We start from the raw sequence: 24050 nt of genomic DNA on the forward strand, positions 1-24050 counted from the left end.
CAGTGTCAACGTGTTTACACAGTGACTCCTGCGATGGCGTGTTATTTTTATTGGCTTTGAGATACCCTTATCTCAGTGTTTCAGGGGATGCGTGACAGTCCCACTGTATCAGATCAGAGAGTCACACCAGTTAGCACAGCTGAACAAAGAGGAGTGTGTAAACCAGTTTTTTCAGAGGTCTGGGGCTCGAAGCTAGAATCAGAAACAGTACATTTAGAGCATAGACTCCATTATCCAGACCAACTTATAATTATCTGTGTGGGTAAGAGTTAAGGGCCTTGCTTAAGGGCTCAGCAGTGGCAGCATGGTGGAGGTATGATTTAAACCCTTCTGATTGCCATGTCTTATCCAAAATGTCTTATTTTTTATATTTCTTCTGCAAATAAATTGGAAAAAATTTAAAAGTAAAATACAACATAAAATGGATTTCTACCGATTTCACTTTCAACATGGCTAGAAATAAATGACGGAAACAAAAAGGGGAAACTTTATTTATTGTCATGCTTTAAGCCAGGTGAACACTGTGCGATATTGGAAACGATTTGTTTGTCTGAGATATATTTTTTAAATCGTCAATGATTCCTATTATCCCAGGCTAATATCTGTAGTCTTTGATTGCGGGTTTGACATGTTAACCTTTCCTGCGGTGTGACTTCGCCTACGACGACCACTAGGAGCGCTGAACCTGATGACGAAATTAGCGTGTCAGTATCAAACCACCTCAGGGAAACGGCCAAAATGAGTCAGGTGGACAGTACGGCAAGGAGTCTTATTGAGTTATGGAGGGAAAATGAGTGTTTGTATGAGGTTTTTATTATCATAAACAAAATGAACACTACAGACTGTTTTTGTTTGCTGCTAGCTACCATTAGCTACCAATCGCAAAAAACGATTAAAAAAAATCACACTGTGTGCCCAGCATAAGCCAGAATCGGTATCCCAGGATGCATTGTGAGGGAGACTACAACACCCAATCAAAAGAGACTAACTGTTTTGAGTTCCTGAATAAGAATTCCAATCTGCAAGGAAGGATTTTATTTATTTATTTTTGTCCGAGTTCGGAAAATGCTTTAATTGAATTCAGTATTACTCTTCTGGAGTTTCAGTCCTCGGAAATAAACCTTTCCTCAGGCATACAGTTGTGGCAATTCCGATAAACATTCCGAAGCCCTGGTCAACCTCGGCACGTCACTGAAAAAGTACAGAGCTCTGTCGAGTTCATTGTGAGTAAAAAATGACCCTCTTACCTTTGACCACACACATTACTTCGCATTGTTCCTCCGTTTCGAAATTGTTCTCATTGCCCTGACAGCCTCCGTACTCAAACAGCTCGCAGCGTTGCGTCTCGATGTTAAAGTAGAATCTGTCGATTATTGCCTTGCAGGGGCCTTCGTCCTTCTTCAGAGCGCACCAGTGATGGAAAATCTTGAGTGGAAGTTGCTTTCCATCTGCACAGAAGAGTTATAATAAGTCTGTGAAAGGATTCAAAAAAAAAGAAAATGCCCCAACTCTGAACCTGTGACTTTGCATTACAATAGTAAAAGCGAGATATCAGAATTTCAAACTGACTACACCGTAAAAAGACAAAAGACTCTAATATTCTTTCAACTTTTACTTGTCAGATGCAATGCTGCCTGATGCACCTCTGCTTTTCACGTCATGGGGTGACAAAATCTAAAAAGTGTAACTAATTCACTAAGGAGGTACTGAGGTTTGAACTCATGACCTTCCGATCAGATGTTTGCCATCAACAGAAACCACAGAGCTACTGCTTCCTTCCATTTATATCATTAATAATGTAGCTTGTATACGCACTAAACAGCCAGAAAAAACAAACAACATTCTAGCTGTTACTAAAATTTATGAAGAATGAGGGGAAGATGGGAATGTATAGCACATTAGCTAGTTTTATACAGGACTTTCTGACACACTTTTAAATATTTGATAACTTCTACAATTATGAGATTTTTTTTCAGTTTAAGAATTCCTCTAGACTGACTAAATACATACACTTACTATGTTAATGATATTATAAAGAATTTAGGGCTGTGAGTCTGCTTTTAAAGAATATATACAGTAATAAGTGTTGAATAGGTTCATTCTGAAAGCTGTCTAAAAAAGAACTGGAATGAAAGAGCATGTGGAGTAAACAAAACCCACAGTTATAGCTTTTGACTGTCAGCTTCCTACTGCAGGTCATCTACTTGACCTTCAGCACCCTAAACTCCCAAATGAACAGGAAACACAGGAATGTGTGATTTACTGCAGCCTTTCAGAGACACTTCAGGGATTGCTCGGCAAATGAATGTGACTAACGGGCAGATATTAAATTTGTCTGAACTCCTCTTTGAACCCCAGTTCTCGAGATAATTTAAAGTGCAATCATTTTCATATTATATACTCACAGTACATGCAAAGAGCCTGTAAGAAAACAATCATGTTTACTCTCTTTTTTGAATTTCCAACATCACAGGCAATTTTTTAGATTGTGGGGTCAAATAAGCCTCTATTACAAAAGTTCGGTGTCAGGATTTAGGAGTCCTGTCTGGATTCGGCCCCTTTTTTATTGTTTCTGTCTGTGGTTCTTCTCGTTTTCCACCAGATGTCGCCATTGTGTCCCTGTGTTTTTTATTAGTTACCATCTGTTTCCACCTGTATTCAATCAGCTGCTGTGGCTATTTAAGTTCCCCTTTTGGCAGGTAGTTGTTAATATTATGAAGTCTGTCTTTTGTAGTTTTGGTTTATGCTTTCTCCAAACCTAGCTCAAGTTGCCCTGTGTGAAGTGTGTTGTATTTTTTGCCTTCATTTCTTTTGTATATTTGGACATGATTTTATGGACTGCTACCCTATGCCCTTATAGAATCTTTAGTTTTATCAAACTGTCACAGATTTCTCAACAAATTTTCCATATTTTTGTATTTTATTCAAAACGTCTGAGTAAACTATGGATTTTTCATCTTAATCTCAATATTCAATTGAAGATCTCAAGTCTAAAACCTGACCCTACCCTCTTATAAAACTAGTGGTTAATGCATACTTACTATGTGTTAGTTTAAGAAATGCTACCACACAATTTCACACATGCAATACATATAATGAATGATATTGAAATGATTCTTTGAGCAACTCGAGTAATTTGATTACAAAAATGCATCCATTCAACGAAACACTCAGCACTGTGGTTCCCACGGACCGTTATTACTGATGCACCACCTGCTAAACTCTGGAGCGCTCTGAACAGGGAACACTGAAATCGCTGCAGAATGAAAAATGGAGAAATGGGGAGAAAATGGCGAGGAGAAGATTCGGGCCAAAGAAAATGCCAGAAAGTTTCCAAAGTTTGGGATCATTTCAAACAAAAACAAAGAAAAAAAACTGTATATCGTGGCTATTTTTACAGCGCTGCTTGTACACCTCGCTCTAAACCTCTCACAGCTATGAGTAATTCACTGAAGAAAAAGCCCTATGCAACTTTTTCTACTTAGCAACGCTCGTTGCTACAGATCATGTTGCATGACTCAATATTTAGTTAAACTCTAGATGCTAACTGGAAATTACTAACATTTAATTGTATAGATGTTTACTTTTTACAGTTTTTAATTGCACATTCTGGGTAATGTATCTATCATTTTTTTTAGATTATTTTTTTATATGTATGTTAAAAATCTTGCCATACAGTATGTCTCAAAGATGCTTTAAAAAAAATACACCCTCTACCCTATGAGTACACTATATTGACAAATGGGGTTGGGTACCTCACAATAAGATTTGTATGTGCTTTTAGAATGTCCTATTCAACATTTAGTCCTCATTTGCTGTTGTAAAAACCTGCACTCTTCTGGAAAGGTGTTCTACCAAATTTTGGAGTGTGCTTGTTTAGTGAGCCACTGATTTAGGTAAAGCGAGGAGCCCTGGGGTGCAGTCAGTGTTCAGTAGGGTTGAGTTCTGAGCTCTAAAGCAGGTGATATCGATTCTAACCCATGTCAACCAGAGGGTCTTATAGTTTATGTGAAGGGAAAGACGTCCTATACAATTGTGTGCCTGCAACTTGTGTGGTAACAGTTTGGGGAACAAACACATGGTTGGAAAAGTCATGAGTCCTAATATAAGTGTATATAAGAAGCCCCGTGATGCTGTGAAGGTGACTGACCATGGACTAGGTTACCCAGCAGCCAGTGCAATTCCATGTCTGGATCAGTTTCCACTAAACAAACACAGCTGTTCTTTGTCGCCTTAATTAGTCCATGTATTTAAGTTTCATCTTCGTCACATTCTTTGTCTCCTGTTTGTCCTGCCATGGGTCTCATTGTTTGTTTTCTCAGGTTTAGATTTTTATTATCTGCACTTGCATTTGCTTTCCTGAACATTGTGTGGCAAAAAATCATACATATGTTATAAAATTTGTTTTAGTACCGAAACAAAAAGCGTTTCAAAAATGATCCAAGTTAGCATGGTCTGAACCTTACAGCGAACAGTCTTTTTTTAAAACATTGATCCCATTCAGAATCCTGTCTAACCCCATACTTGGTCCAGTGATACTGCCCTGGAAGGCTAAAGATCCTCATACATTCCACTTTCCTGTTTTTCTATCCTGTAATGAGCACGGTTCTGTTCCCCCAGGTTCTCCTAGGATACTGTAAATGATAGCAACGAGACAGAGCTAACCAACCATCGGACATGAAGTTTGCTTTGTGCAGAATTAATGTTTTTTGAGGCAAATATCCACCGATAGCTTTATTTACATTCCTCAATGCTAGCAGCGAGGGGATTAGCCAGAGTGAAGCATTAACTCCTGAACTGACTTCACCATACAACCAGACAATAACCGAAGTGTACGTTCATGCTCTGTAAGCACTATTTAGAGAGCAAACAGTCGGCTAGACTGTTATCTATTATGGAATGGCCTGTCCAGTCATCGCACCTACATCCAATTAAAGTGCTCTGGGATGAACTAGATCACGAAAGAATTCTCTAACGAATTTGTGAAGTTTTACAAGAAGCATGGCAAAGTATTTCAGCAAAATTTTTAAAGAAACAAATTGTCCAAAAGCCAAGAGTGTGTAAAGGTGTTAATTATTCAAAGGTAGGATTTTTTTACTAAAATATAGTGTGTATATTATATACACCGATTAGGCATAACATTATGACCACCTGCATTATATTGTGTTGGTCTCCCCTTTTTTGCCAAAACAGTTGTGACCGATTGAGCAGTGACAGCATGAACTTCTTCAGCAGTTTGAGTTACAGGAACTCGTCTGTTGGATCGGACCACACGGACCAGCCTTCACCAGTGCATCAATGAGCTTGTCGCCGGGTAACCACTGTTCCTTCTACGGAGCACTTTTAAAAGATACTGACCACCGCAGACCAGAAACATCCCACAAAAGCTGCAGTTTTGGAGATGCTCTGACCCAGTCGTCTAGACGTCACAATTTGTCAAATTCTTACGCTCGCCCATTTTTCCTGCTTCTAACATGTCGACTTTGAGGACAAAATATTTACTTGCTCCCTAATAAATAAATCCACCCACTAACAGGTGCCATGATAAAGAGATAATCAGTGATATTCACTTCACTTCACTGCTTATGTTATGTCTGATCAGTGTATTTATATTAGTAAATCTTTATACCATTACATGACCTTTTGTTGCATAGAAACAAACGAAACATGCATGTGTATCTCAAAAAAACATAAAAGACTAGGTGATCCCAAACAGACATTTGATTCCAGCAAAAATTTCAAACAATAAAGTTTAAAAATGAAATTGAGTATATTAAAAGGCAAATTTTACCAAAATGATATAATTTTGGTAAAATTATATAATATCCTTAAGCATAGTTCAGGAATATCCATTTTGTGATCGAAATATATTTTCCATAGCAAAAAGCTACGTTTGGGTTTGCCACGTTTGCCTCATGCACGATTAGACAGCGACATAAACACAAAGCTAAATTGAAAACGAGGAAATGTCTGCTACAGCAGAGCAATTCTGAGCTTTTCAACGAATATAAATATTTGCTATTACATATTTCTGCACAAAATTTCATAGAAGCCAAAATAAGACAGACAATAATTTGTAAATATAAAATAATTCAGCTGGGGCGTTCTAGATTATTTAATTTATACTGCCAGTGTCTTTTGGCCAAACTCAGCCAGTACACACATGCACACAATCGCAGCTTGCACCTTAATTACGATAATGGTGTAAAATAAGCACGCAGTGACTCCGAGCAGGTTCGTCGTGAACTGAGGCTCAGTGACGCATGTTGCTCTCACTCTGGAATAGTAAACGCAGATTTTTATCATGAAATGGAATTTAGCAGCTCCGTGAGAGATGATTTCACCAGACACTGGGGTGAAGACAGCAATCACACACTGCCTATGAATTTCATGGGTCGAAATATAAATGTAAATCAAGATAGAAAGAGAAATAAAGAGAGTGTTGTTTCCTTCACATTCAGATGTCTGCATTTATAAATCCTATCTTAATAATTACTCTCTTCACCTCAGCTACCTGCTTGAAAACATCTTCTTACCTATATACTTTATTTGCTTCATTTATTTTCTTAAGCACTTTCACTTACTTACACACATTAAATAGACAAAAGTATTGGGACACCTGAATCTTGAGTGATCTTGAGTGATCTGCTATAGAGCCCTGACCTCAACCCTACTGAACACCTTCAGGATGAATGTGAAAACTGACCACATCCCAGGCCTCCTCACCTCACCTACATCAGTACCTGACTTTACTAACAAAACTACCAAGAGTTCACTAACTTTGAATGATCTTTAAAGACTCATCTACACAAATACATTCCAAAATCGAGTCAAACATCTTCCCAGAAGAGTGGAGGATATTCATTGTGGCTACTCACTCCCTACCAAACAAACGATTTGATTTGTGCTTGCATGAAAACGCTTAAAAATTCATAGCGCTAGGGTAAAATGTACTGAAATTGAAAAGAACCGATTGTTAAAAAACCGAGATACGTACCGAACCATGAATTCTGTGTACCGTTACACCTCTACCATATAGTGTTATTAAATTTCAAAGTCCAGTTATTATCATATTCATGGAAGTTTATTTTCTTATAAATCTATTATTATAAAATTTAAGTTATCTTGAATTCTTGTTTATTTCTGGTGAGATCAATTGAAAAAGGATCAATGTTTAAAACTAATCTATTCAGAACAAAGAGTAAGTTTGTTAAACATAATGCCGATTCTGAATTACGTCAAATGGCTCGTTAATGAGCGCAAGTACTTAAGTCACACCTTCCACTATACTCTTTGTCTATCTCTTGTCTTTCATGTCTTTCTACTTGTATGACTTTTCCCACCATTATGATAAGATGCTGTGTGCTGCTTGTGTATTTGTGTTGCTTAGTTTTATTCACTATTCTTGTTCTTTTAATCATCAATAGAATATAAGGGTAATGCCAACGAGTGATGATGTAAATCCTAATAAAAGACAAAAAAAGAATTAAAAACAATTACTAATGAGGTAATATCTAGGTGTGTGTATGAGTACGTGTGAGTCTGGTGTTTGCTTAAGGTTTTCCTCTTGGTCATCAAAGCAGAGCAGCAAATTATTCATACAGCAAACACTGACTCCTGGGATGATGTAATGAAGTAGGTGCGTTTGTGAATCAATAACCAGTCAATTATTTTACACTCATGTGCATATCATCAGTGTTTGCTTTGTATGCATGAGCCAAGAGCTGTTTTAAGTGGATCAGAAAATGTGTGTGTCACACACACACACACACACACACACACATATATATATATATATACACACACACACACACACACACACACACACACACACACACACACACACACATATATATATATATATATATATATATATATATATATATATATATATATATATATAATATATATGTACATTTTCTATATATGTATATATATATATATATATATATATATATATATATATATATATATATATATATATGTGTGTGTGTGTGTGTGTGTGTGTGTGTGTGTATGTAGAAAAGTGAATTACTGTAAATACTTTGTGTGTATGTATGTATTTATGTATGTATGTGTGTGTCTTCAGTCCCCATTTCCTGTTAAATCTAAATTATATAATATAATTATAATGACCTCCACTCTTCTGGGAAGATGTTCCCCTAGGTTTTGCATGTGCTTGTAAAGATTGGTGCTCAAACAGTCACAACGGTGAAGGTACTGATGTAAGTGAGGTGAGAAGACCTGGGGTTTCCATTTATTTAATTGTATTTAATCAGTTTAATTTTTACCAATTTAATGGTTTAATAAATTAATCAAAATAGTGTAGTGTATTAATTTAATTTCTTTAATTTAATTTTTATTAATTTTATTTGTATAAAATATTATATTATTTTATATATTATTTAACCAAGCAGGCATTTTATTTAAAATTGTTTTAAAAATGTAAACTGTTGATGCTCACAAATGATGATAATAATAATAATAATAATAATAATAATAATAATAATAATAAACTGCATTAATACAAAACACTTGTGTTTTTGCATTAAAGCACCAAACTGTGAATTTTGTGTACTGTTACACCTCTATAAATATATTTACACACAAAAAAATATACACAGTACTGTATTACTGACAGAGATGACATTGTGCAATGTAAAACTATATACTATTATACAGTATAATTATAATTTTATATTTAAGATTAAATCATTATTTAATTATAACTATTGACTTACTTATACAGGATTAAATAAAGGCACATCTTAGTCATTCTTTAGATTTTCTGACTCTGCTTCTGACTTCCTATTACACTGAGCCAATCAGTAATGAGAGTTGGTCCAAAGTACACTGATGTGTACTACACAGCTGTTTTGTTGTAATGTTAAAAAAATCTATGTCAAACTTTAAACCCCTTATCAGTAGTCAGTCATAAGCCACTTAACACTGAGATTACAAAGGCTTTTAAATAACAATGTTTAAATTCAGTTGTTTGACCGATGTTTTATTCAACATGATTTAGTGCCAAGGCAGGCTCTAATTAAACAGCTGAGAAGTTCAGTATTAAAGGTCTTGCTCAAGGGCTCTACAGTGGCTCTCTCTCTGGCAGTCCCAGGATTACAGTTTTATCCGTAGAGCGCTTTGAACAATAGGCATTGACACAAAGCAGATTTATAGAAATCCAGGTGTAGCTTTAGAAACTTAATGAACAAGACAAAGGTGACTGTCGCAAAGAAAATGCTCCCTAAGATGGCATGAGGAAGAAATCTTAAGAGGAACAAGACTCTGTCCTGTTTAGGGAGTCTTATTATGACCTCATAATCTACTGGACTGGATCATAGATTCTAATCACACTGATCACGATTATACCCGTGGTGTACACGTTTTATCTCACTGTTTGGATATGAACTTAAAATCTGTTAAACACACTGGTTTTTGAATGGATTCAGCAAATTCAGCAAAACCATTTTGACGTTGCTATAGTTTCGGCTCTATTTATGCCACAGGGATTGTATAGGGACTGTGCTGCCCCCAAGCAAGAAAAGCCATGGTGCCCTCCCGGTTTATATTATGGTTCAAAGAATTTAGCCAAACTCTGGATGTTTTAGTATTATTAGATTATATAAATCCAAAATGTATTTCCTTCAACAGACAATACTATCAAGATCAACTGGACAAACATACAAATTTCCAAAGGAAACCTAGCTTATAAAAATAGTCAAGTTTCTGGCTCTTCAGCTTCAAAGAGGCTTTTACTTATCACACAGCAAAGTGAAATTCTTTCTTCGCATATCCCACCTTGTTAGAAAACTGATGTCAGAGCGCATGGTCAGCCATGCAACACCCCAGGAGCGGAGAGGCTTAAGGGACTTGCTCAAGGGCCCAACAATGGCAACTTGGCAGTGGTGGGGCTTAAACCCCCAATTTTTCGATCAGTTACCAAAAGCCCTAACCACTGAGTTCCACCAAAACAATTCAAAATACAGTAAATTTGTGACAATAAATACTAAATGTTACAGACATGGTCTCTTGCAACAAGGTTCCGAATAGAAACCTGGCATGTAGCACAAGCCAGTGCATTTTTAGTGCCAGTCCCAAGCCCGGATAAATGGAAAGGGTTGCGTTGGGAAGGGCATCCAGCGTAAAACGTGTAAAATTAAATATGCGTATCATAAACATGAATTTCATACCGTATCGGTCGAGGCCAGGGTTAGCAATGACCACTGGTATCGTTAGCCAACAGGGTACTGGTGGAAATTAAGCTACTTTTGGCCAAAGGAGGAGAAGGAGAGGAGGAAGACATCTAACGTTAAATACGTATTTTAAGAAGAAGGAGGAGCATAGGGTGACGTATAAGAGTAGAGGAAGGTGCACACAGGTAGACTATGTTCTATGTAGGAGATGCAACCTGAAAGAGATTTGAGACTGTAAATTGTTAGCAGGGGACAGTGTATAGAATAAAAATAAGATGGTGGAACCTAAAGGAGGGAGACTGTAGTGTGAGATTCAGGGAAGAGGGCAGACAGGGACTCTGTGGTGGTGATTGAGCAACTACTGCAAAAGTGATAAGGGAGAAAGTGGAGGAAGTGAGAGCAGCTCGGTAGGACCAGATGACATCAGAAAAAGCATTGAGATGTTTAAGACAGATGGCAGTGGAGTTTTTAATCAGATTGTTTAACAAGGTTTTGGAGGATGCCTTAGGAATAGAGAAGGAGTGTGCTGGTACCGGTTTTTAAGAATAAGAGAGGAGTTGTGGTATTGCATGAGGAAGTTAGGTGTGGCAGAGAAGTATGTGCAGGAAATGTATGAGGACAACGTGACAGTGAAGTGTGCAGTAGGAACGAAAGACTGGTTCAAGGTGGAGGTGGGACTGCATCAAGGATCGGTTCTGAGCCCTTTCCTGTTTGCAGTGGTGATATCCACTGCAAACGCTGCAAGGACGTTGTAGGACGTTTTGGAGACAAGGTGATGGAGGCGAGATTGAGATGGTCATGTGCAGAGGAGGGACATGGAGTATATTGGTATGAGAATGTTGAGGATGAAGCCACCAGGAAGGAGGAATAGAGGAAGGCCAAGGAGGAGGTTTATGGATGTGGTGACATACAGATAGTTGGTTTGAAAAAGGCAGATGTAGAGGACAGGGTAGTGTAAGGACGGATGATCCCATGTGGCAACCTCTAATTGGGGTAGCTAAAAGAAAATGATAATGTTTTCACAGATCACAGTAAATTTAAGATTTAAATGTTTACTGTAGATGATCTGGAACTGCTTTGAATACAAAATACACCCCGCATTGTACCCGCATTAACAGCATGTGTAAACTGATCTGTGTTTTCCAGAAAATATTTAAAATCTATATAGGCTCCAGTACACTCATTTCCAGTTATTTCCCCCTGCTTCGATTAAACAAACTCAATGAGAAATCCAAACATGGCACAATAATAGCTAGGTTTTTGTGGATTTAAGGTAGGTTATTTACCTGTAGATGTAATCACGCCTTGATAATTTAGTGTCTTGGGTTATCAATAGCCATCCAGACCCTTGTATTGGCTGTATTTAAAAGCCCTTACTCACATAATGCCTTGTTCCCCATTTCTGAAAAAAAAACCCTGATTGGACTTTTCACTAAGGGCTAGTGGAAGACAACAACAACAGAACTTTGAATAAATTCTTATAATGCTAAGGCTTGTAAAGTAGGAAAAAACTCTGCACCTGAACAATTATCTGAGTTCTGCAGTTCAGGGCTCAATGAAGCAAATAATCCCCTTACACTCCAATTAATCAAGCTCTCAGCTGCAGGAGAATTCATAAGAGGGTAAACGAATTGAAATGTGGCCATATGGTGTTTTTTTATGAGGCCATAAGTTAAACATAGGTTTTACAATACTGAGTATGGAAAGGTGACCTTGCTACAAGGTATTTTGCAGCTTGGAGAGCCAAAAGCCTGTACTCGAACTCCATCTGTTTGTCGGTTAAGGGTCATCAGTCGACATCCACACAACATGTTAAAGTTGTAATTGTAATTATGCAGAGGATGTAAAGGACTCTTTGACAGTGAGTATCTTAAATATATCTTGATTTCTGGTCATGAAACTAATGTATACAGAAAATATGTAACAGTTTGTTTTCCAATTAAAGAAGCCAAAGATTATTCAGAGACCATGCTTTCTTTACTTTGATGTACAAAGGCCATGCCTGTTTTACTGCAACTAAGCGGTATAGAAGATTTACATTTAACCCTTATTTACACATAACCCTTATCCAGAGCAACTTACATTCTTCACATTCATACAATCCAGAAGCTATGGGATTAATGAGATATGAGATTTGAACCATCAGCCTTTGGATTCAAGGTCAAATGCCTTAACCACTAAGCTACAACCACCAGTTCAACTGACAAATAACAAACAACACCATGCCTCTTTCAGGAGGCTTGACAGATACAGGCCTTATTTACTGTGACTGACAGGTACACATGCCACACCTCCTCGCATACACTGTCAGGCATAGAGACCAGACCCCACCCTCACCCTCATCAAGAGGCATTTTCAATTTTCAACTCTTTCAAAATATTGACTAGCAGGCATACATTGACCCATTCAATTGCACTGATGTTAGAGATGATATTTGTCCTTCATTTTGACTAAAGTACAAAGGTTACACACACATGTCACTTGATACTTACACATATAAAGACCACGCCTTATTTGTGGGAAAAGGTGGTAGCTTAGTGCTTAAGGCATTGGACTTTGGCTCTAAAGGTTATGAGTTCAAATCCCGGCCCTAATCGAAACCCTTAGCCCAATAGCTGCTCATTTGTATGAATGAAGCAACATGTCTTTTATTATGGTTGACAAGTACATACATGTAGGCGATGCCTTGTTTCCTAGTACTGACATACATGAAGACTAGAGGTCTACCGATAAATCAGTTTTGCCAATTAATCAACACCGATAGTTGATTGCTGGAACTATCGTCTATCGGCAGATTTCTATACCGATAGTTTTTCCTGTTTCAAGTCTGGGGCGAATCACTGATGCCACATGCTGTTTGTTTTTAGCCATGAGACTGTGCGCTGCACGGAGAGTGCTATACTATGTTTATTATTTATAATGTATTAAATATTTTTAATAATTTTTGTAATAAAGTTCACTACTATTTTACATAGAGTGTTATGTAAGTTGTTTTAATCCAGTATCCATTTAAAAAATCTGTTTAATCGGTTATCTGCAAGTACAAGTCCAACATAGCTATCAGTATCAGTAAAATCCACTATCAGTCGACCTGTAATAAAGGCACACTTCCTTTATTGAGACTTAAGTGGACACATCCTTCACATAAAGTGAAATACAGCCCTGCATCCAAATAAAACATATACATTAAACTCTAAAAGACAAACCACAACTTCAATGGCCAAAATAAAGCACCAGTTACTGTAAGCAAGCAGGCAGTGAGAAAATGAATCAGTCTAGTGAGATTTCACAAGACATGTGAAGACTCAGAGACCAATATTGACCATGCAAGCCTGACTACTGCTCATGTGGTAACATCAGAGCAGATAATGTGCTTGCTCAAGCAGTGTTATGAACAGAGACATTCTCTCAGGAATTCATCCTGAGTTATGGATCTGACACTTTTTTCATTAAATTACACAATAAATATGGATTTATTATTGTTTTGCCTGCACAAACTGAGCAGCTTGAATAGCTAGTCGATGCAGCTGAATGCCTTGCGAGAACAAAAGGAGCTCAGTGAAATGATTGTTTGGCATTTAATCATAACAGGGACAGATGTTGGATGGGGTTTATTTATTTTTTTATTTTTTTGGTTTAATAAAATATACTTCAAATCCAATATGGTTTGTCAGTTACATCATACATTTTTTTAAGGTTGAACAAGAAAGGTTTAGAGAGGCCTCATGTTCAAGCTGTTTTGTGTTGCCCTTCTGTGTCTGTTTAATTGCCTGTGAAGAAGTTCCTTTAAGAAAAAAAAATGATGATGATGATGATAACGATAATGACATTTTTAGCATTTTGCCAGACACTTTTTCAAGAGTTATCTCCTTTATACAACTAAGCAGTTGAGGGTTAAGGGCCTAGCTCAAGGTCCCAGCAGTGGCAGATTCTCAGTGTTAAGATTTGAATTTCTTTCTTTGTTTCTTTCTTTCTATCTGTCTGTCTGTCTGTCTGTCTGTCTGTCTGTGCAGGTGAGGAGGAACAGCTTATGATCCACGAGTCTGCTGTGGAGGTTAAATGCAAGAACCATGTTGATGGATTTGGATTGTATTTTATATAAACAATTTGATACACTGGCTTAGGAGTAGGTTTTGACATAAACAGTTTCGCACTCGAATGAACAGATGATAACCTTAACAATGACGGAACGATAATGAATGGACATTTAGCAACACCTTAATGAGGATGAGTTCCCGCTAGTGTCTGGTTTCTCTCAAGATTTCTTCCTCATACCATCTTAGGGAGTTTTTATCTTGCCACTGTTACCATTGGATCGCTTATTATGAATAAACCTGTAGGAACTAATTTATGAGGCTGAAATGTAAATTTGTAATCTACTCTGGAATACTGGTGTCCATTGTTAAGAGTCCTCCTCTTCTTCTTCTTTCGGCTTCGCCCTTTAGGGGTCGCCACAGCGAATCATATGTCTCCATACCCCCCTGTCCTCTACAGCTGCCTCTTTCAACCCAACTACCTGCATGTCTTCCCTCATCACATCCATAAACCTCCTCCTTGGTCTTCCTCTTTCCCCCTTCCTGACGGCTTCATCCTCGACATTCTCCTACTGATATACCCCATGTCCCTCCTCTGCACATGTCCAAACCATCTCAATCTCGCCTCCCTCACCTTGTAACTGATGTAACTGATGTAACTGACAAACCATATTGGATTTGAAGTATATTTTAATATTATATGTAATAACTGATCATTTCTGATCGACTCGGCATAGTTTGTTTCTTATGCTTGGGTGCACAGCTATAAAGAAAAAGCTACAGCTAATTAAGATAACAAACCCCTAATTTTCCATCGAACCTGTTTTGACTGGAATAAAGAACACGCCCTTGAACGTAAGGATGCGATAACAAACGTTGACAATTGTAAATGATATAACCTTTTCTCCCATGGGCTTCTAACGCCATTGAGAACTGAAATTGTTCGAACACAACAGTAGCTGAGTGAGTCACAAACACGGCTAAGCTTGGATTTACGATTAGTACAGTGCTGAAATCCGATCTTAATAATGTCCGTGCCAAGCCCATAAGCAAACAAAGAAACAGTGCCAGTGCCTGCCTGAACTTGACTCAGTTCCTCAAGTCCTGGATCGAAATGAAGTAACTGGTGCAAGTCTCTTCTTCAAAATACTGCATGATGGGTCTTGCAAAACCTGAAATTCAACCATGTGCAACAAAGCGATGCACACCAACACACACACACCAACATTTCTTGCATTCATCTAAACTCCAACACACATGTTTGAACAAGTATCGAAAATGATAGGTTAGCTACGAATAAATATGTGCTAGCAAGGTAATTAGCTTCCAGCTTGTAAGATCATATTATAAGTGTTAGAGCTGTACAATTAGTCAGTATTATTATTTTTTTTTAGGCTTTCACAAGTATAGGTGATTAACTGAACTATTTTATTTTGTTTAAAAATGTTTAATAATTATTACAATAATATTAATAAAAATTTATATTTATCTAAACAATAAAATAATAAAATACAAAAAACTGTTGCTAAATTGACTGAAAAATTATTATAAGTCACAAGTGAAATTGAATTTATTTGCTGTTTTGATTTCCGTGACGTTTGTTTTGAATTGACTATTAGAATTATCATCTGTTCAACAACGAGTGTGCAGTCAAGCTGTATTCTCATCTTCCAGGCTTCTCATAGTAGCACAGCGGATACAGTACGGAGGAAGAGCTAAGCTAAGTTAAGCTGTGTGTTGGCATGAGAGAATAGATTTGGCATTGGACAGGTTGGCACGTAGCAGTCAAGTCCTAACATTCTGTTACTTAGGAGAGTTTACTGCTAGTACAGGACACTAGACAATGTAGTTGGAAGTGTACCAGTGTAATACGACATGCCAGTATTTACAAAATATTGTTAAAGGTAAAAGAGCTTTATACTTGTCACATATACATAACAGTGTAATGCTTTCTTCGCATATCCCAGTAATCTTGCGAAGCTGTGTTCAGAGCGCAGGGTCAGCCGTGATACAGCGCCCCTGAGTATAGAGGGTTAAGAGCCTTGCTCAAGGGCCCAAAGAGTGCCAGCTTGGTAAAACTAACGCTTGAACCCCTGACATCTCGATAAGCAACCCAGAGCCTTAACCACCAAGTTAAACCCACAGCCTTAACCACTTTACCACATAAAACGACATGACATAGTTTAATTGTGTTGCAGTTTAACAAAACTTAGAGAAACAATGAATGAATGAAGATTCTTGCAACAAACTTCACACTGCTTGACTTTTAAATCAGTTTCCTTCTAAATCTGTTTTCAAGGGTTAATCCTGATGTCGTGTCGGGAAACCTTTCCCTGCTACCATCGCCTTTGGCTCGCTCCTCAAGATTCTAAAATAGATACGGAATCTAAATCCATATCCGTATTTATTGGAAGCTGCTTTGGAAAGAATGGAACTGGCACATGTAAGAATCAAACAGAAAAGGGAGAAAGAAAGTGTGTTTGACAGAATGAAAGAGCCTTTGCTGTTACACTCGAAAGGTCTCAGCATGTTTTAAGGTGAGTATGGGCTTGCTGGCAAGAACAATACGATGCAATCACAGAAGAAACTGACGGAGGCCTCAGTGGTCACGTCATGCGCATAGCATCTGGGCAAAATCCCAGAACGAACATGCTACACAACACAGCATGTGATTAGAGCAGCTACAGCAACAAAATGGCCAATACAGAACCAAAGAAATACCCTAACTTGTAATTTTACACAGGTAATTTTAACTTTACAGCCCTTGTGGACATTGTCTCCGTCTACATTACGCAAGTATGCTGGGTCCTTAAAAAAAATAATAGTTTTTTCTTGCTGGTATTTATTTGCTCTCTAATTTGCTTGGAAACTGAAGAATAATACTCGAAACACTTCAGGAAAAACTCAAGAGAGAGAGTGTGTGTGTGTGTGTGTGTGTGTGTGTGTGTGTGTGTGTGTGTGTGTGTGTTTGTTTCCAGGCATCTGGTTAAATCCACATACTTCTCCTGCTAGGTTTTCTTTTGGCTAAAGCCAAAACCAATGAATAAAAAACACACAGAAGCAACCACAGGTTATAGATTTGTTCTCTACACAGTAGTTAACTAGACAGCTAGAGTTAGTAGACCAGCATCCCAAGAGGAACCTGAATGGTTTTACACTTTCACCCATTAAATCTTGTAATTTTACTGAGGAAATGAGTAAATCTCTAAATTATTATATCCTCATAGTCATGAACACTATATGATACTCTAAATAGTTTTATATTGAATACTACTGCATATACACTACTATACAGGCATAATGTGTAGTACACATAGTATGGTTTAGGATGCAGCAGTTTGGTCAGCAGATTTCTCTGAATGAACATTAAAACTAGCTTGCAATAGCGTTTTTTGTACCATAAAAACCAATGCATGTAATATATACAATGTGTAACATGCAAAAACTAATAACATCGTTGATATAATAAATATATAATAAATAATAATACACTAAAATGCCCTTGGTAATTGGGATTGTTTCTCTTAGACCAGGTCTAGCACATTTCCATTAAGTCATTTCTAAGACATGAATGTACGCTGAGCGATTCTAGCACCAGCAAGCTGTTGAAAGGCCCATTGTCTGGAAAAGTGTCAAAACTCAGGAAAGCCACTGCGCTATCAGCCCTTACACGCTTTCCTTGAATGATTCACACGAGTGAGCCGCAGCTAATGGCGGCGTATTTAACACAAACTATGACTGTAAGACCAAATCTCCCCTGCAGCATATAAATAGAAAGTGCTGAGAAGCACAATAATGCTACAATTAATATATGAAACATCTATTCCACCAGCACAGCACATTTAGTGCATTCTGGATTTGAAATGGTAAAGAGAATCTTTATGATAGAGCAAAGTATGCCAAATTCTCCAACATGTATTGAGTGTTATAGGTTGGTATGTTGTTATTAATTAAAATGTTTATGCAGTGAAAAATTTAATGTTAGATTCAGCCATCAGTGAACAGTTGATAACCGCAACAATGATGGAACTTTAATGAATGGGCATTCGGTGCCACCAGATGATGATGAGTTCCCTTTTAAGTCTGGTTCCTCTCATTGTTTCTTCCTAATACCATCTCGGGGAGTTTTTCTTCACCAGTTTCACCACCACTCTGAAATGCTTAGGCACAATGTCCAATTTTAAACGCACTATACAATTAACATTGAATTGAAATAAATATTTTATTGGCAGTAAATAGGTGCATAAGCTGTTAAGCAAACAATATGAATGATGAATGACAGTTGTCACTGAAATCATTTATATATGAAAATATCTGCAGGATATATAAAGATAATCCAGAATGTTTCTAAGAATCAACAAGTATATAGTTTATCAGTGTTTTTTCAAGCATTAGGTTGTAGGTGCAGATGGTTATGGTAATTAGCTATTCTGAGGTCACTTCAAAAAGTCCTGCATATTGACACCTGACAATCAGAGACGTAAAACTAGCTAATGGCATGTTTTCTGCTGCTGTGGTGTCACATTAAAACATAAAAACACACTTAAAGATAAGCACTTTCCACCCTTTTCCTCATACATGAGCTCACCAGTGATTGGCTAGACTCTCTATGTTTGACAGAGGCAGCAATGGGAGCACCACTAATCTATTGTGAATGTTTTAGTTCGCTACAGCAGTCGTTGTGTCACTCAGCGGATATAAACGGATATTTTTCTGACTTTCAGGAGTCAAATTACTCAGATTACGAGTAAAAATGGACAGTTCATAACAGGGCACCATGTATAGTAAATGTTTATAATGTTAATGCTTATAAAGTTTTAGTTTTAAGAGATTTTCAGTTGTTTGGTAGTTTTAAAGGGTAGTTAAATGGGCAAAACTTGGAGGTATTGATCAGCAGGTTGTGAATTGAAATCGTGAAAATTTCATGCTGTCTCCTCTGGATCATTGAAAAAGACCCTTAATTGTTCAATCATTTCCTGTCTCAAGTGTAAATTGCATAATGCAAATATTATTATTAGTATTATGATATATGCAAAAACTTAACTGAATTAACAGAAGGTTTCTCTATTAAAAGGTTTTTTTAAAACCCATAGTAACCTGACTGATAATTACTTTTAATTTCTTATAGTCGTATAGTTAATGTCTATAATGTCTTAATCTTATTTTCTTCACAATACTATAAATATTTTAAACCAGTACAAGACTTGTGGTTAATATTTCTCATCAATTGGAGCTGCCCGGGAATCGGGTTAAAGTCGATGAAACTTGACTATATATTGCTTAAAATAAAAAGCATCTTATTGTACCATGCTAATTAGCCAACATGTAATTACTTCTAATTATATTTCAGGAGAATGACTCAGGTTTTATATATTTCCATGTCTTTTTTTTTACACAAATTATTTAAAACCTGGCACATCCTTCTCATTTTATTTCCAGTCAAAGGTTTTATTGTAACAGATGCCAGCAAATACTGAGTAACTAATTGCAAACAAGCATGACTGAATTTTTATGGTGCTTTCTTTGATCAGTGCCTGTGATTCACTTTCAGATCAATAATGAAGCCTAAACAGAAATCAAAATCTGACAATGTGAATATATTACAAAAGCCACCGTTCCTACTGCAGTTGAAGCAGGAAGTCAAGTCCCAGAGTGAGACTTTCCCCAAACCAACACTTGGACACTCCTAGTCAAATCTAAGCCCTATGTCTCAAGTGGTTACTGTGGTTATATAAACATTCTTACACCCACTTTATAGACAGTTTATGTCATCAAGGGGAATAAAATGGAAAGTAAGACTAAAACCATGACAAAATGCACATATTGCAAAACAGCAGCAAAGGGTTGGTCAAGATAATGAACACTTTAAAGGACTATTTTTAAGTGATATATTTATTTAACTGGAGAGAAATTTCTCTCCAACACACTACAAAATACAAGGGCAAAGAAAAAGTATAGTCTACCAAAATGCTGTATATTATTTCCTTGGATGTGGGGTGAAGTTCCTGGAATCTTCTTGGGATTAAAATTCCCAAGAAATGGTGAAAGGACAAATGTTTAAAGGATAATTACCTGATTATAATTACAAGTTATACAAGTGTGTGTGTCACTTAATACAGAAAATCGGGTGTAACACTTTTCCTTACTGAAAAATTACACATAAATAAAAGTTATACAAATATACAAAAAAAAAACACAGACTATACAGCAGCCAAAAAAACATTTCCTTCTAAGAATCGTCAAAGTAGCGCCAATTATTTTTTGTTCACAAATCATATTGTTTTGGAGGCCTGCTGACATGATTTTACACATTACCATCATCTGTTATTAATCTTGCTTTCTGGATCATCTGGATCATAAGACTTTTTAAAGACTGATATGAGATAAGTAAGGAATTTATATATATATATATATATATATATATATATATATATATATATATATATATATATATATATATTTATAAATAACGACAATATTTATTGTGTTAAGGCATAAGAAGGAAAGTAATTATTGAGCAAGAATAGTATGTTGTGCTCTTACACCATGAATTGCACAACTACCACTCAAATCTATCTTTGAAACTCTCCGAACTTCAGATCATATCAATAAAACCCCTCACCTTAATCCAGTTGACAACCAATTCTGTTTTGCACTTAACTTAAACAGACTGATTCTGAAATCCAACCTGAATTCACAATGATTAAACTAAATAAATTACATTACAACCATTAGAGCATAACAGCCCCTTAGAACAGTAAAGTGTGTTATAAGTACCAAATGCTTAGATTCTAACCACATATATATATATATATATATATATATATATATATATATATATATATATATATATAAAGAATAACATCTAAATCTTATAGTGATTTTGGAATAACATTAAGTACAGTACAGCAGTTCTGGTACAAAAGTTACTTTCGTTATAGATATAGAGGTGTATATTATATTTAAGGCATGATATATGTATTGTAAGATTTTCTAGATATTATACAGTACTTTATAGAGATTGTACAACAGGTAAAGCATATTATGGGTATTGTTAAGACCTCTCAGAGTGCCTTATGTACCCAGGAGATCTGTACAAGTATCCACAACATGCCCTGTAGTAACAAACACAATGCCTCTTAAAAAAAAAAAAAAAAAAAAACATAATAAAAATACAACAAATCTTTCAATTACAAAACTAACGAGTTTAAGAGTGTATTTTAAACCTTTATAAACTCAATAGGAATGAATTAGAGCAGGATCTAATTGATTAAAAGTTGATTTGACCACAAAGAATAAAAAGTGTTTTTCAGAGTACTTGAAACTTTGTTAGTTTTGAGTTTTCATGAAAAAGTAGCACTTAATAATTATTGCATTAAAAATGATTGTAAAGTCTGAGAAAACACACACAGATATAAAGCTGTATATAAAAGTATATATGCATTTTAAGCACAAAAAAAACACTATTAAACCCAAACCCAATGCAAGTCTTCCTTACCTTGGACAAAAGCCGTGTGGGCAAATCCCAGTCCTGCACAAAGCACAAAGAGACAGGAGAAGTGAAGTGAAGACATATTTCCAGCAGAGCAACTCTGATCATAATAACGTGCGCGCTGGAGGAAAGGCTGCCTTAAAGCGCGCGCACTTCCTGCAGTGGTCAACGCTCGGGCCCACGCACGCACGCGCACACACACACACACACACACACACACTCTCACATACACTCACACACACACTCACACTTCCGGCTCCTGAGAGTGTCTTTCTTTTCCTTTTTTTCTCTTTTTATTCCCCCTCTCCCACCATCTTTATCTTATCTTTTCTCGGAACTATTTGAGTTGGATTTTCCTTCCCTTATAAAGAAATAGTCTGCATAATATAAGTGCATAATTATATAGGTCGAATAACGTTTTAAAATATAGAAATTACAGTATCTTATATTTAAAATGTAAATAATTACCAATTGGTTAGCAAAAGGCTATTTGCAAAACTATTGGCACCCCTACGCACAGCAAAAAGTTTAGTATGGGAATAGTGGAAGATGTATTTGAGTTAAATTGATGCACGAGTTAAAATTGCCCTCTTTAAACTGTCACTTGAGTAAAAGTACAATTTGCCTTCAAATTTAACTATCCAAAGTACTGTGATTTTATTATGGTTATAATGTTCCTATTTTAAGACTCTTTTTGGCACAACAACTCAGTTTATGTGAAAAGACTCAAAACACTGGTTTGTTTCTATTAAAATGATCATAAATAAACCACGGGTGCTGTGGCAAGTTAAAGTCAGGAGATTCTTCCATCTTTTATTACTCTCAAAATGTTATGTTGGTCATAAGTAGATACCACAAAGCAGAAATCAAGACAAGTTTAGAACAGAGCACATGCTATAACATGTTCAGTGGCTTGCTGCGTGATTGACCATTTACGTTTTTATCCACTCATAAATAAAATGGAAATACTCCCCAAATTAAATACTTTGGTAAAATACATATACACGGAAAATCTACTTGAGTACAGTAAAGAATGACGTTTACTTCGTTACTGTCCACCATTGAGTAATTGGTCGCTTGAGAAGATCGGCAAGGAACCAGAGGATGAAGAACTCGAATAGCAAATTACAACTGAGCAGGGGAGGGTTAAGGGCCTTGCTCAAGGGCCCAGCATTGACAGCTTGGTGGTGGTGGGATTTTAACTTGTAACCTTCCTATTCAAAGTCCAATGCCTTAAACACTGAGCTCCCACCTAAAACACCCAAAAGTGAAAAGTTATGTTTTTCACTACAGTCCTAAAAACAAAATGCTGCAATCAATCTCAATCAATTAAAGGAAGAGGCACAAAACTGGGGTATTCAGAATATGCAATGCACAGGGGTTGTTATAGTTTGGAACGACGAGGCTGAAAACCGATGTAACAAAAAGCTGAGATTTTATTAAAGGAATCCAGAATAACCGTACACTGATGCACAGAGTCCAGCCGTACCGTGAAAGTTAATATAATCTGTAAGAAAGTCCATAGAATCTCAGATCTCCCGAGAAAGGTAAGTTCCCGTGAATGCAATAATCCCAAAGGGTTAGTCCATGAATGTTCTCCTTAGTAAACTACTAGAACGGATGAAGACTCTGGGGAGAGTGGGTGATTATATAGAGGGAAGATCCAGTTTATAGGTCACCCTATGAACCGGGGGCTTTCTGCAGGGAAGACATAGCTTAAAATCCCTCGTGGAAAGCCACACCCAAGAACCACCAGGAATCGTCTCCACTCGGTCTGGTCCTGGTGGCAATAGGATCTCAGGTATCACCCTAACTCCTGGATTTTTTGTACCGTCTGCCCATTTGATTGCAGATGGTACCTGAAAGACAGGTTGACAGACACTCCTAGGAGCCTGAAGAACGCTCTCCAGATGCTTCCTCGACCCGGGTTGCCTGAGCCGGGAGCTTCGTGTACAGCCTTCAATAAGGCTGGGCGACAGGCCTTGGGGACAAATGTTCGACCCTCAGGGCACCCTGGGGGAATGGGTTCCTGATGTGTGCCTGAGCGGATCTCCTCCTCTAGGTTCCAAACAATGGGGCACATGAACAGCTTGGGAGGAATGATTGGTTCCGGATCGGTGGGCTCATCTGGGCTATGGAGCGGGAGAGGGCGTCTGCCTAACCGTTCTTCGAACCCGGCCTGTAGGTGATGGTGAAATGGAACCGGGTGAAGAACAGGGCCCACCGTGCCTGCCGGGGGTTCAACCTCTTTGCCTCACGGAGGTACTGAATGTTCTTATGGTTGGTGATCACTGTAAAGGGTGCATCTCTCCCTCGAGCCAGTGCCTC

The 24050-nt window shown here is 37.2% G+C and overlaps 1 protein-coding gene across 2 annotated transcripts in view; it reads right to left on the minus strand.

Annotated features, from left to right (window-relative positions):
* Positions 1 to 21900, minus strand: part of tfpia (tissue factor pathway inhibitor a) — a 34402-nt gene extending 12502 nt beyond the window's left edge. The window contains exons 1-2 of one of the 2 annotated variants that reach the window (XM_046845536.1): positions 21729 to 21900; positions 1248 to 1448 (exon numbers count right to left, since the gene is read on the minus strand). In XM_046845536.1, coding sequence (XP_046701492.1) covers positions 1248 to 1448; positions 21729 to 21804 — 277 coding nt within the window. In that variant the 5' untranslated portion in view covers positions 21805 to 21900. The remainder of the gene's footprint in view (positions 1 to 1247; positions 1449 to 21728) is intronic. The other variant, XM_046845535.1, reaches the window with a different exon arrangement.
* Between the last annotated feature and the right edge of the window lie 2150 nt (positions 21901 to 24050).

Source organism: Silurus meridionalis, chromosome 3 (assembly GCF_014805685.1).
Source record: "Silurus meridionalis isolate SWU-2019-XX chromosome 3, ASM1480568v1, whole genome shotgun sequence".
Lineage (NCBI taxonomy): Eukaryota > Metazoa > Chordata > Actinopteri > Siluriformes > Siluridae > Silurus > Silurus meridionalis.